Genomic DNA, 14,650 nt, shown 5'->3' with positions numbered 1-14,650 from the left:
TTGAATAGGTTATATTAATGATTCAATGACTCACTCGTATGAATCAGAGTTTTTGAATAGGTTATATTAATGATTCAATGACTCACTCGTATGAATCAGAGTTTATGAATAGGTTATATTAATGATTCAATGACTCACTCGTATGAATCAGAGTTTTTGAATAGGTTATATTAATGATTCAATGAATCACTCAAATGAATTAGAGTTTTTGAATAGGTTATATTAATGATTCAATGACTCACTCGTATGAATCAGAGTTTTTGAATAGGTTATATTAATGATTCAATGACTCACTCGTATGAATCAGAGTTTTTGAATAGGTTATATTAATGATTCAATGAATCACTCGTATGAACCAGAGTTTATGAATAGGTTATATTAATGATTCAATGACTCACTCGTATGAATCAGAGTTTTTGAATAGGTTATATTAATGATTCAATGACTCACTCGTATGAATCAGAGTTTTTGAATAGGTTATATTAATGATTCAATGAATCACTCGTATGAACCAGAGTTTTTGAATAGGTTATATTAATGATTCAATGACTCACTCGTATGAATCAGAGTTTTTGAATAGGTTATATTAATGATTCAATGACTCACTCGTATGAATCAGAGTTTTTGAATAGGTTATATTAATGATTCAATGACTCACTCGTATGAACCAGAGTTTTTGAATAGGTTATATTAATGATTCAATGAATCACTCGTATGAACCAGAGTTTTTGAATAGGTTATATTAATGATTCAATGACTCACTCGTATGAATCAGAGTTTTTGAATAGGTTATATTAATGATTCAATGACTCACTCGTATGAATCAGAGTTTTTGAATAGGTTATATTAATGATTCAATGACTCACTCGTATGAATCAGAGTTTTTGAATAGGTTATATTAATGATTCAATGACTCACTCGTATGAATCAGAGTTTTTGAATAGGTTATATTAATGATTCAATGACTCACTCGTATGAATCAGAGTTTTTGAATAGGTTATATTAATGATTCAATGACTCACTCGTATGAATCAGAGTTTATGAATAGGTTATATTAATGATTCAATGACTCACTCGTATGAATCAGAGTTTTTGAATAGGTTATATTAATGATTCAATGACTCACTCGTATGAATCAGAGTTTTTGAATAGGTTATATTAATGATTCAATGACTCACTCGTATGAATCAGAGTTTTTGAATAGGTTATATTAATGATTCAATGACTCACTCGTATGAATCAGAGTTTTTGAATAGGTTATATTAATGATTCAATGACTCACTCGTATGAATCAGAGTTTTTGAATAGGTTATATTAATGATTCAATGACTCACTCATATGAATCAGAGTTTTTGAATAGGTTATATTAATAATTCAATGACTCACTCATAAAGACTTGTTGTCACCTACTGGCATAATGTTAAAAGTTACTGAAAATCATGAAAACGCAAACTGGTGTTTGTTATAATATTAGTTTAATTATCAATAAATATTAGTTATCATAATAACAGCTTTGTTTTATGGTTTACTACACTTGTTATTCTTCTAGTTATTTAGTGTGTTTAGGTTTGGGTGGCTTTAACCTAGTGGTTGGGTTAAAAACAACCCAAGTTGGGTTGAAAACGGACAAACCAAGCGATTGGGTTGTTTTAACCGAGTGGTTGGGTTAAATGTTTGCCCAACATGCTGGGTAGTTTTATTTAACTCAACTAATGTTTAAAAGTTACTGTATTGTTTGCTTAAAATGAACCCAAAGCATGTGGGAAATTAACACTTATTAATATGTTTAATAAATTAACCTTTATTAATAAGTTTAATGAATAATAATTAAACTATATTGCTAAATTGAATTAAATAGCTTATTAATAAATGTTCACCTTTTGATTATTATTGTTGCCTCTAGTAATTATGTGTCTGATTTTTAATTTCCAACATATTTTGGCTTCATTTTAATCCAGACATATAGTCATTTTTAAACAATAGTTGAGTTAAATAACAAACCTGGGTTTGTCCATTTTCAACCCAACTTGGGTTGTTTTTAACCCAGCATTTTTTAGTATGTACTTATAGCTAATGATGGGAGAAACAAAGCTTTTCAAAACTCAGAATTAATTAAACCAAATCGCTTCGCAGAATGACTCACTGTTTCGAAGCACTCAAAACACCAGATGCTGACGCCCTGCTGGTCAAAACAGTGTAAATACTATGATAACTCAACCCAGACATGCGTACATCTTTTACAAACCAATTACAAATGTTTTCTTGAAAGTATAATCTATTAAATATAATCTACAAAATCATTAAATATCTTTAAATATGAAGTGTCTGTATACATAAATTAGTTCTTTTATTAATTTGTCGGTCTTGTTTTGTGTGTTTTATTGAGGGCTTAGCTAATCAGGCCAATGAGAGACAATTAATTACTACTCTTGCTTTGTTTTTTCTTACACAAAAACACCATTAAAAATGTGCGTTCCAAAGTACAAAGCTTCACAAAGCAGTGTTTCGAAAGCACCCATCTCTACCTATAGCGGCTAATGAATCCGAAGGAAAATAGCTTACTTTCACGTTTAAAAATAAGGTGAAAAATTCCAAATTCTAAACCAGAAGAAACTGCTATCCAGGCATTCTCTGTCCCTCATGTAGCATTTAATACAATCACGCCAACTAAATGCTACACTGGTTGATCTGATCACAGATAGAGTTGCAGGAATGAGGTCTCATCTCTAACTGAATGGTGCTGTGCTAACAACCTTGTGCTGAAACGAACTTACATCATCAAAAAAACTCACCAAAGGCTCTTCTTCCCACGACAGCTCAAAAGTTTTGAGGTATCAAAGACCGAAAGGCTTCAGCTCTATAGAGCAGCGATAGAAAGCATATTAACTTTTTCAATCACACTGTGGTATGGAAACTCCACAGATCAGCAGAGGAAGTTGGAATACGGTATTGTGCTCCCTGCCTCAAAAAGTATTGACTACGATCTCAAAGTAAGGCCTGAAAATTCAGGAATCTACACACAATAATACCTTCCACAACATCACCTACTGTAAGAGACTGTCCAAAATCCTAATTCCTCCACTTACACTGTAAAAAGTGGTAACCTACACTCTAAAAATGCTGGGTAAAAACAACCCAAGTTGGGTTGAAAATGGACAAAGTCAGCAATTGGGCTGATTTAACCCAGTGATTGGGTTAAATGTTTGGTCAACATGCTGGGTAGCTTTATTTAACCCATATTGTTTAAAAATTACTATGACTTAAAATGAACCCAAAATATGCTGGAAATTAAAAATCAGACACATAATTACTAGAGGCAACAATACACTCTAAAAAATGCTGGATTAAAAATAACCCAAGTTGGGTTAAATATGGACAAACCCAGTGGTTGGGTTAAATGTTTCACCTAACCTACTAGATAATTTTATTTAACTCAACTATTGTTTAAAAATTACTATATGGCTTGCTTAAAATTAACCTAAAATAGGTTGGAAACGAACATGTATTAATATGTTTAATAAATGAACATGTATTAATAAGTTTAATAAATAATAATTAAATAATAAACATGTATTAAATTGCTTATTAATAAATGATCACCTTTTGATTATTACTGTTGCCTCTAGTAATTATGTGTCTGATTTTTAATTTCCAACCTATTTTGGGTTCATTTTAAGCCATCCATATAGTAATTTTTAATCAAAAGTTGAGTTAAATAAAACTACCCAGCATGTTGGTCAAACATTTAACCCAACTGCGGGGTCAAAACAACCCAGTCGCTGGGTTTGTCCATTTTCAACCCAACTTGGGTTGTTTTTAACACAGCATTTTTAGAGTGTAATAATCAAAAGCTGAACATTTATTAATAAGCAATTTAATAAATGTTTATTGTTTAATTATTATTCATTAAACTTATTAATAAATGTTCATTTCCAACATATTCTGGGTTCATTTTAAGCGAGAAATACAGTCATTTTTAAACAATAGTTGAGTTAAATAAAACTACCCAGCAGGTTGAGCAAACATTTAACCCAACCACTGGGTCAAAACAACCCAATCGCTGGGTTTGTAGATTTTAGATAAACTAGATAAACTAGCTTGTTTGGTATAAATAATGCATTTAGGTTGATTCAGTTATGTTAAATAATATTTTGACTTGAACAAAAGCATTTAATTCAGATTCTACCATTTTAGGCTACTACTTTTTCCCCCAGTGTGCGAATCTGGATGTATTTTATGTATCTGCATCTGTATAATTACAACTTATAAGACAAACAGTCTTCTTTGAAATAACATGCACTGATGTAATATAAGACCAGAAACAAGTTAATAAATTAATATTTTGCCTGTTACATCTCTGAATATAATATAACCCAGCTGTCCAAAACTGAGACATGGTTAAAACAACAGGAAAGCACATATTGTGAATAATAAAAATGGCAAAAGAGGTAGTTTTTCTAACACCCCCTTTGGGCATGGCAGGCACGTCAGGACAGTTTTCGACTGACCCGAGCCAGTTCCTGCCCCGGTGCTGCTGGGACACCTGGGCTCTCCCTTATGGAAACACTTTGGGAATCACAAAATGGAGCAGCGGCTTAGCTCAAAATAAAATGAAAGAGACTAAGTAACCATGGCAATAAGTGATGGATTTGGAATCTCTTTTGGAAGTAAGAATATATCTCAGGGTGTACCTGTGACTGCTGTGAAATCTCTCTCTCTCTCTCTCTAACCCCTAGTCTCTCAGTCCTTCCACCTCTCAAGTGTGGTAAATTACTCATTTTTTCCCACCAGCTATTCAGTCATTTTAAAATAGATCTAAACGATGCCTCTCTGTCTACCCCTCTGATGCAACACAATGTTGAGGATCTCGTCAAAATGCACACAATGCGTTGGATGCAAGACATTGTGCAGCTCTTCAAAAGAAGGAAAAAAAATCTCCCACACAAATTTTATTTCTAGGTCAAAAATTCCCATGGGGTTTCGAAACACAGATGAAGTGAAACACAAATTCAAGCGAGCCTGCACCACGACAGCTCACAGAAAGATGGGGGGGGGGGGGGGGGAGAGAGAGAGAGAGAGAGAGGGATGTAGAGAGGCAAGAAAGAGTGCAGAGAGACATTTGATGGAGTCACTGTATATAGACCCCGGCAACTTCAATTTATTTATTTTTATATATTTTATGAGAAACTATACACATTTTCCTAACAATGGATGCACAACGCGTTCTGTAAGGATTTAGGGGCTGTTTCATCCATCTGCACTACAGTATTTATTAATAATGTTCAAAATACTCAATTGTTTTGAGTAGGATGAACTTAAATTGAAGAAATTAGTTCAGTTAAATTAACTGTTATGAGTATTTAGCACTTTCTTTTTCTTTTGAGTTCACAGCAATACATATTTCAAGTAAACTTAAATGTTTTATTGTTTTGAGTTGTATGAACTCATTTCTTTTAATTTAGACGAACTTATGTTTAACCGAAACTGGAGTGGGATTTCTATTTCCCAGCATGTTTTGCCCATGGCACTCAAAAGGGAGAGTAAATGCTCAAATTAAGTGTTATATAATGTTTTTTGTGCGAGAATAATGGTAAGGGAGATTTAGTAGTGATTAATGTTTTGTTATGCTAATTTAGAAGAGTTTCTGTTAATGTGGGTTTTCAGAGTTACCATCACGGTGACAAGTGGTGCATGTGGCTTGGTTTGAGAGCAGGTAAGTTACATGTTTTAAGTTGCTGTCCCCATTCAGTATGTGTTATACCATGCTATTGTTAACATGTTAGCAAATTAGTAGTTGGCATTTTGCTTATTAGGGTTTACAGTGAAGTAAACAACTCATTTGATTTGGATGAACTCAAAATAAAAGATGAATTAACTAAATATTTTATGTTAATTGATATGTTAAGTGTATGAGTTAGCTAACTCAGTACTTTAAGTTAGGAGGAATTAACATGCATGAGTACTACAAACTCAAAACTTGATAGTTAGCCCAACTTATTTGGGTTTACAATGCATGTAAATACTAATACTAAATCCTAAACAGCCACATTTTTAAGGCCTATAGTGAAAAGATGATTAACTTATTAAAATGTGTCTTGCAATTGACTCTTCGCAAAGCAGAGTTACGTTTGGTATGAAACAGTCTCAGCTTTTTGTCATTTTTTAAAGAAATTCCAATAAAAATTGTTTTGTGGCTCTTTAATGTGTCATGACAGATCGCTGTAGCGCCTCAGTTCAAGCGGCACATAAACCGATCATCTCTTCCTAGTTATAGCATGAAATAAACATGAATGAACACCAGAGGGAATGTTGTTTCAACCACGGAAAGACGTCAATACAAAGCATTTTTCAAGTCTGAGTCTACCGATCGTTAATCTCCTACTGACTCTTCTGTCCGGTTGGTTTTTTAGACAAAATGGCGGATACGGCGTTATGATCGCCTCTCAATCAAACTTGAATTCTGTTTGTTATTTTTTTAAGAGGTCATGATATACTGATACAGTATACAGATGTGCGTTCAGTTTCTGAAGTCATTATAATCACTGACGCTGTCTACACTACGGTGGCCCAGTAGTGCACAACACAACGAAATTAAAAAAGCAAACATAAGTTCACAACACAACGAAATGAAGCCACTACGCAACGGAATAAAGCCACAAAAACAACGAAATAAAGCCACAACACAACGGAAATGCTCCCGACCACTAGGGGGCTCTCAGAGCTCGGTAATATTAGTATTCCTTGCCACTGTTCTATAAAGTCGACAGTCTTACAAAAATATCAACACCATGGTTAGTTTTAAGTATGTAAACAATGTAGGGTGAATTGCCCTAAAGTGGGACACTGCCTAATGTGGGACACCTAAGGTTTAGTGTTTGTAGGTCCCGCATAAATACATGAATGTCAGTGAAACTATAGGTTATCTGAAGCTGTGGTGCCATGTGATCAAAATCACATAGCCTCTCAAATGTCCAGTCATATATGAGACTGTAGCAATCATCAAAAAGGAAGGACCTTGTGTGAAAGCCACCCAAAGGTCAATGACATAGAGTTTTGACAAACTTGACATTAAGGAGTATAAATTAATTTTAAACAAAAAAATCATGATATCTTTTGGCCTAATGTGCTTATGGAATGTATGTCCATCAAAAAATACTATAACATTGTATGTGTAAACTATATATTTTATATTTTTATCAAATTTCTTTAGGAAATGTGGTTTCAAAAAGTGGGACAGTATGATTGCCTAATGTGGGACAGTACTTTAGTCAGTCAAAAATGTGTATTGGGGCATGGTTTGTGGGACAAAAATGGTTATTTACAGTGTTTTAGTGTTGTTGTGCAATAATAGAATGATTGTGTGTGTTTGTTGTTTAGTGAAATAGAAAACATTATGCCAAATAAACATTTATGCAGTTCGCAGCATTTTTATGAATTTTGACTCAATGTTAAATCTAGCCTAAAGTTTGTTCAAGGTTTTTTTTAATTTATTTTTTGCAGGTTGCAAGATTTTATATTTTGCCTTCAAATAAGCCTAGGCTATATGTTGAAGAGAACAGTGAAGAATTCTGACTGTGCATTTAATTATTTTCTATATATTACATAACATAGCCTATGAAAATAGTTGCATAATGTCTTTACAATAAATGCATGAAAACTATCATATTGTATTATTTTTCTGATGATGTTCAATTATCAATCAATCCATCCATAACCAAGAGAATTACTAACTTAAGAAGATTTTTACTATTCTGCATGAATCAATTGATTTTGGCCTTTTATCGTAGACTTTGGCCTTTTCATAGACCTTTTATTATTATGATTATTATTATTATCATCATTATCATTATAATTATCATTATTCTTATTATTATCATCATAGATTTTGGCCTTTTATCATAGAATTTTCAGTGTCCCACATTAGGGATACAACTGTGTCCCACATTAGGAAACACCAGATAGTTTTAGACGACTTGCACTAAGAGCACTAATATGTCTATAATTTCTTTTATGAATGTGTTATCTCCATTTTATCTTTTGATTTGATTAGGAGACATCCTGGGGTTTTTAAAATGGTATTGTGTGTGAATTTAATGTTTTGGCTACAAATTGCAATATGTCACAGAAGTCTGAAATGCAAAAAATGTCCCACATTAGGGCAATTCACCCTATATCGACATGAAATATTAATTAAAAATCAACTACGTGCACAATAGCTTCATATTTATACTTGTGAATGATTTGACGCGATACAGCGCATGATGAAGGGAACATCCACCAATTCCACCAAGTGGTTAAAACGTATAATTTGTATTCATTACAATGACTTTGTTTAACCTTTAAAAACAGACATGTTCAAATTCCAAAGCTTGTTAGTTCCTGTTGGTAAGACTGACAAGCTTTGGAATTTGAATATGTCTGTTTTTAAATGTACTTTTAATGAATACAAATTATACGTTTTAACTACTTGGTGGAATTGACAGACGTTCCCTTCACAATGCACAGTGGTAGCGCGTCAAATCATTCACAGGTATAAATATGAAGCTATTTTCCACATTGGTGATTTTGAATTAATATTTTATGTCGATATACGGTGGTTACATACTGTTAAAACTAATTGTGGTATTGATATTACTGCCGACTCTAGAACATTGGCAAGGAAAACCGCTTCTTTCGGACGTGTCCGATTTGAGAACCGATGAACTGATGATACTGCGCATGCGTGATTCAGCGTGTGCTCTAAAGCTACAGAACAGTAACATCACAGCACCGGCTAACTAGGACAACTGATGCTATGAGAGGACTCGAATGAGGGGCCAATCTGGCGAAACGTAAGTTTATTTAATTACAAATAAATCGTAATGTAAGAGGATCATGGTTTCTGCTCTGATGAAGACTAATTTATTCACTTTATAACTGTAAAACTTTGTTTGCCCATCACTGCCTGTATGTGTCATGTGTTTGGATGCTTTAGATGCAAAACTAAATTGTAAGAAACGCTTCAGATTATAATGTTTTAGTCGACTGATGTTATGATTACTGACTTTATATATTTGAATGTGTTCATTTTTTCATCCCGGCCCGCGATAGACGACGTCATCGCGGATGACGTCATTACGTCGGAGCGTAAAAGAACCGGTGAACCGTTTTTTTCAACCGGTTTGGTTGGGAGCATTTCCGTTGTGTTGTGAACTTATCGGTGCGTTCCAAACGGGATATATCGCCCTCCGAAGGGCACTTCGGAGTGAAAATAATCATGGCCGCCATATTGAAGGGTCGTTCCAAACCGAAGTGCTCAAAACTGGCCACTTCAAAGGGCCCTTTGGAATGAAGGATTAGGAAGGGAACAACTGATGGACACTTCGGGCCCCCATGATCCTTTGCACAGGGAAGTTTGACGTCACAGAATGGGTAAAGGAGGCTAGGAGTTCGATTTTAACTATAAAGGTATGTATAATATTTTTATGTACTACTGTAATATTTATACGAGTTAGATTTGGTACATTATTATAATCAAAACGACATTGTACTTCAACAAAAAAACTTTACAGCTCCCTTTATCAGTCCATTCAAATGTTTAAAATACATATATACAATATAGGCCTAGCCTACATGCGATAAACCTAAAATAAATAAATAAATAAACTAACGTTAAATAAAGGGCGCAGCTTGCACAATCTACTCCTCCTTGATTGTCTCGTTAAGATGACGCAGAAGTGCGTTCCAAAAAAAGAGTTTTTTTGACCCCTACACCCTTCATCCCTTCGAAGCTCTCACTCCAGAGGGTAAACCCTTTGAAGGGATTAGGGCATAGGGATGAGCCCTTCCGAATGGAACGCAGGGTATGTTTGCGTTTTTATTTTCGTTGTGTTGTGCACTACTGGGCCACCGTACTACACTGATACAGTAGATGCAGTTTCTGACGTCTGCTGACAACAGGACAAAGAGTGAAAGAACGTTCGCATTGTATGATCGTTTTATATGGATAATGTTTTCAAAACTCTTACTCACATGCAATAGTGAGTGGGCGTTGATACCGTTTCCTATGCAATGACGTTAGCCAATCATAACAGTGGCCGTTTACTGACAAGCCTTAAAGGGGCAGCGCCTTAAAAAAGGATCATTACAGACATAGGGTCAGAATAAGGGATGAAAATAATCCTAATTCCTCAAATATATATATTGTGTGTGTTTGAGTGTGTGTGTAAAAACAATTAATACCATTACAAGTGTATATAATAATAAAAATATAATTGTTAAAAAATCCATGTCATGACCCCTTTAATGCAAATGTTGAATGGGTTGTGTAAATGAACCCTTAAAACATTGTATTAGCATTTAACATTCATTTTTAGCACCTTTAACGTGGCATGAATTACACATTTTATGTTATTTCAAAGCATAAATTGCTGTTTTTCAGAATTGATCCAATGGTGGAAAGTGCATTATACATGGATAATTGTTTCAAATAATTCATTTTAGTTAAACAAAACAAAGCATAGCTAATTTAATAAATTAATAAATTTTATTAACTACATTATGTCAATAAAAGTTTAAATATAAGCAGCTTTATCATAATTATAGCAGAAATAGGCCTGAAATGAATGGGCTTTGAATATTATGTTGTACCACAGAACCACTAAGCTTAACTAACATGTTCAACCCTATATTTTCATATTAATATTTTTTAATAATCAATCAATTATTTTCGCCTTACAGTTATCACACCAAAGATGTGTGAGCCGTTTACCTGCTGAATATGAAGCAAGGCATATTGTTGAGCTGCTGGTCACTCTGATACCTCCGGAAATCCTCCCAGCCATCCTTGACAGCGGTCAGTGCCAGGATGACACAAATGGGAATGAGAGCCACCTCCGGCTGGAACGCATTGACCACTGGGACGAAATTCAAGATGGCCAGGCCCACAAAATAAATGTTGGCCATACGGTGGAACTGCTCAAATAAGTTCATGGGGATGAAAGACCAAAGTCTGTATTTGTTTGTTTTGATCGCGTTGCCCTCATACTGGCGGTTCGGCTGGTCACGTTTCTTCAGATCTTCAAAGGGCAGGTTGGAGACCACCGTCCTGACGGGTCTGTCCCGGTCCCTGTGCCTCGCCCAGCCCTGCCGAAGAAGGGTCAGAGGGTTTGTCCAGGTCATGATGTCTCAGCCCAGCATGACACTTAGATCTGGAGCTTTAATGCGAATCCTGCAGTGACTCACATCACCTGTACGAGTGAGACTGAAAGAGAAGTGTGGTGAAACAGAAAGAGAGAGAGTGAAAGAAAATGTGGGCTGAGACTACACCTGTTAAACTCCCCTGACCGCTCTCTATGGGAACAAACACCTGTCTGAGGTGAAGGTATGCTGTCAGAGCACCGCATGCCACAGATACAGCGGCAGAATCAAAGCTGGAAATGAAGATTCAAAGACACAACGGCACCCCAGTGACCCAATTACATTAATCAAAGCTCTGAGCAGGATATACTCAAGCTCAAAGCAGTCATCCGCATAAATAATGGTGTATGTTCACTGCAGACACAGTGCTCACATTACCGGTCAAAAGCTGGGACATTTTGTTAATTAAGTTTAAAAATAATAAATAAAACGTTCTGTTCTGAAGATTTATGCTTAAATGCTTGAAATTAGATTTCTACAGTACACTCTCAGAAAAAAAAAGGTACAAAAGCTGTCACTGGGGTGGTATCTTTTCAAATGATACACCTTTTTTAACCCCTGAAGGGTGCAAATGAATGCCTTAAAGGTTGCTAATGCCTATAATAGTACATAAAGTGTACATTTTAGTACCTTTTAAAGTCCCCCTGAAATCAAAATTTCAGTTTTTTAGCTTTTAGTATGAATATAAAGTTATGAAAAAGCTAGTGTGTTCCAAAACAATGACAAAATTCACATTTAGGAGATATAAGCATTCAAAACTTAAGCTAAAATGGAAAACTTCTGTCCAATCAAATGCTCTCTAGAATCTGAAGTCCTGCCCCCTTCTACACTATTAAAGGGTTGTTCACCAAAAAATGAAAATAATGTCATTAATTACTCACCCTCATGTCGTTCCACATTCTTCATTCATCTTCAGAACACAAATTAAGATTTTTTTTTTATGAAATCCGATGGCTCAGTGAGGCCTGCATAGCCAGCAATGACATTTCCTCTCTCAAGATCCATTAATGTACTAAAAACATATTTAAATCAGTTCATGTGAGTACAGTGGTTCAATATTAATATTATAAAGCCACGAGAATATTTTTGGTGCGCCAAAAAACAAAAACAAAATAACGACTTATATAGTGATGGCCGATTTCAAAACATTCAGGAAGCTTCGGAGCGTTATGAATCTTTTGTGTCGAATCATGATTCGGATCGCGTGTCAAACCGCCAAACTGCTGAAATCACGTGACTTTGGCACTCCGAACAGCTGATTCGACACAAAAGATTCATAACGCTCCAAGCTTCATAAAGCAGTGTTTTGAAATCGCTATATAAGTTGTTATTTTGTTTTTTGTTTTTTGGCGCACCAAAAATATTCTCGTCTTTTTATAATACCACTATAAAGAACAACAACTGTCTCATAATTGTTTTTTTCAAACGCTCGAATCATGACAAAAAAACTATTTTTTTTTTAGGCTGGATCAAGCTAATGCGCGTCTCTTGTGCCTCATTTCTGAGGCGCGTGTCTGACTGTTTCTATCCACAAGTTTCCTACGCCCCATGAGGCTTTGCGTCAAACGTGGGAGTGTCTTCCGGTTCGAAGTAAACAAGCTGGATGTGACACTCATTCATTCAACAGTTGACAGTCATTCAAGATTTAACGATCCAAACTTGCGAACGTTTGTTTTTTGCTTATAGTTTTATGATTTCAGCATCAATATTTGAACAATGTTTTACAATAAAAAAAGTTAAAGTAATAGTAATTTATTAATTTATGTCGGGGTGCACATCAATCATGCTAAATCTAACTCATATTTATATTGACATGAAAAGAAAACACATGCCTATTCAATTGCTCCTGCTTCCATTTATTTACGATCACAAGAATGCACAAAACAACTCCACTAAGGCTTTTAAATTCAATTGGCTTAAACATTTAGAAATATATTGATAACATACCCTATGTTTACGTCACTTTTCTGAGCCTTTCTATTGATTTTCCTCTAAATTATGCGATGATTGCAATCCGAGGATGTTTGCGCGATCTCTCCGTCGATCTATCCTGATCCTTTCAGCCAGAGCAACAGAGGGAGCTCATGAGAAGACAACAGGAGTTATGAGTTTACGAGTTAATCGGAGTGTGTGAATCTGTGAAAGATACGCATTTGTCAGGAATCAACAGGCACAGGGAAGAGACAGATAAAACATTAAACCAAATAAATACACGATTATAATCATATAAGAATTGTCTTCGTTCCTAAAGCAGTCTCTGATATTTTCCATAAACGTGTGTATTTATTGCAATAGTTAACATAGGTAGCCTTTAGCATCGCAGTGACAGTGGAAACGCGACTGGCTCTTGCACGCAACAACACATTAGGAGTAAAATATAACATCATATGGCTTTGGTGCATCAGTGACAGGTGAAGAAAAGACAGCGGGTTGATCATGTATTGCAGGGTCAGGATGCTCTAGTCATGCAGCAGCACTTTTGTGGAAGGTCAGTAAAGTAAAGGGCAATTAGGGGCAGGAAAACTGTTTATTGTATTGTGATACTATTTACTAATAATGTAGTAAACTGAGATGTTGTCCCTGAGCGCCGTAACGACATCTCTCATAAAGATTTGCAACTTTGCAAAGTAAACAATGATCCAAAAAACACTTAGCCTCTTCGCTAATTAGCACACTAAATACCATTGTTATGCTACTTCCGCCGCCTCACCGGAAGTAGTGATGTGTCGTTCTTGAACGATTCGTTCATTTTGAACGAATCTTTAATGTGACTCGGGAAGAACGAGTCGTCTCGGGGGGTGATTCGTTCAGTCGCGCATGTGCAATATTCTACAGGTTCTGTACTGCTAGAAGTAGTTCACCTGATGATTCAATTGATTAGTTCATTTCATGAGTCTTTCGGGTTTTGAGTCGTTCCTTAATCACGTGACAGACCCATACGCTATGCATTCTGAGCCGGAAAGAGAATTGATTAGTTCTTTTTATGAGTCTTTCGGGTTTTTGAGTCGTTCCTTAATCACGTGACAGACCCATACGCTATGCATTCTGAGCCGGAAAGAGAATTGATTAGTTCTTTTTATGAGTCTTTCGGGTTTTTGAGTCGTTCCTTAATCACGTGACAGACCCATACGCTATGCATTCTGAGCCGGAAAGAGAATTGATTAGTTCTTTTTATGAGTCTTTCGGGTTTTGAGTCGTTCCTTAATCACGTGACAGACCCATACACTATGCTGTGTGACCCAAGCACATTATATTTATTAGTAAATAACGTTAACTCTCCAGTTTTGTTTGAGTTTGTGTTACAACTGTTAAAGCTGAAGTTATCATAACCTTGATGTTTTAAACTAACATTAATAATTCAAATTCAAAATGTTATTTGCTTTTAATTTATGTCATTATGTCCTTTTTGAGCAATCTTCTTATATTAGACCAATATGTCAAGTCTGCCTAGGAAAAGCAATTATTATAACAG

At 35.2% G+C, this 14,650-nt stretch overlaps 1 protein-coding gene across 2 annotated transcripts in view; it reads right to left on the bottom strand.

The window, feature by feature from the left end:
• Nucleotides 1–12,104, bottom strand: part of atp10b (ATPase phospholipid transporting 10B) — a 51,505-nt gene extending 39,401 nt beyond the window's left edge. The window contains exons 1-2 of one of the 2 annotated variants that reach the window (XM_048176931.1): nucleotides 12,060–12,104; nucleotides 10,751–11,242 (exon numbers count right to left, since the gene is read on the bottom strand). In XM_048176931.1, coding sequence (XP_048032888.1) covers nucleotides 10,751–11,160 — 410 coding nt within the window. In that variant the 5' untranslated portion in view covers nucleotides 11,161–11,242; nucleotides 12,060–12,104. Of the gene's footprint in view, nucleotides 1–10,750; nucleotides 12,001–12,059 lie in introns of those variants that run through there. The other variant, XM_048176932.1, reaches the window with a different exon arrangement.
• Nucleotides 12,105–14,650: the final 2,546 nt, after the last annotated feature.

Source organism: Megalobrama amblycephala, linkage group LG23, assembly GCF_018812025.1.
Source record: "Megalobrama amblycephala isolate DHTTF-2021 linkage group LG23, ASM1881202v1, whole genome shotgun sequence".
Taxonomy (NCBI): domain Eukaryota; kingdom Metazoa; phylum Chordata; class Actinopteri; order Cypriniformes; family Xenocyprididae; genus Megalobrama; species Megalobrama amblycephala.
The sequence above is the reverse complement of the archived record's forward strand: the minus strand, read 5'-3'. Positions and strand labels throughout refer to the sequence as shown.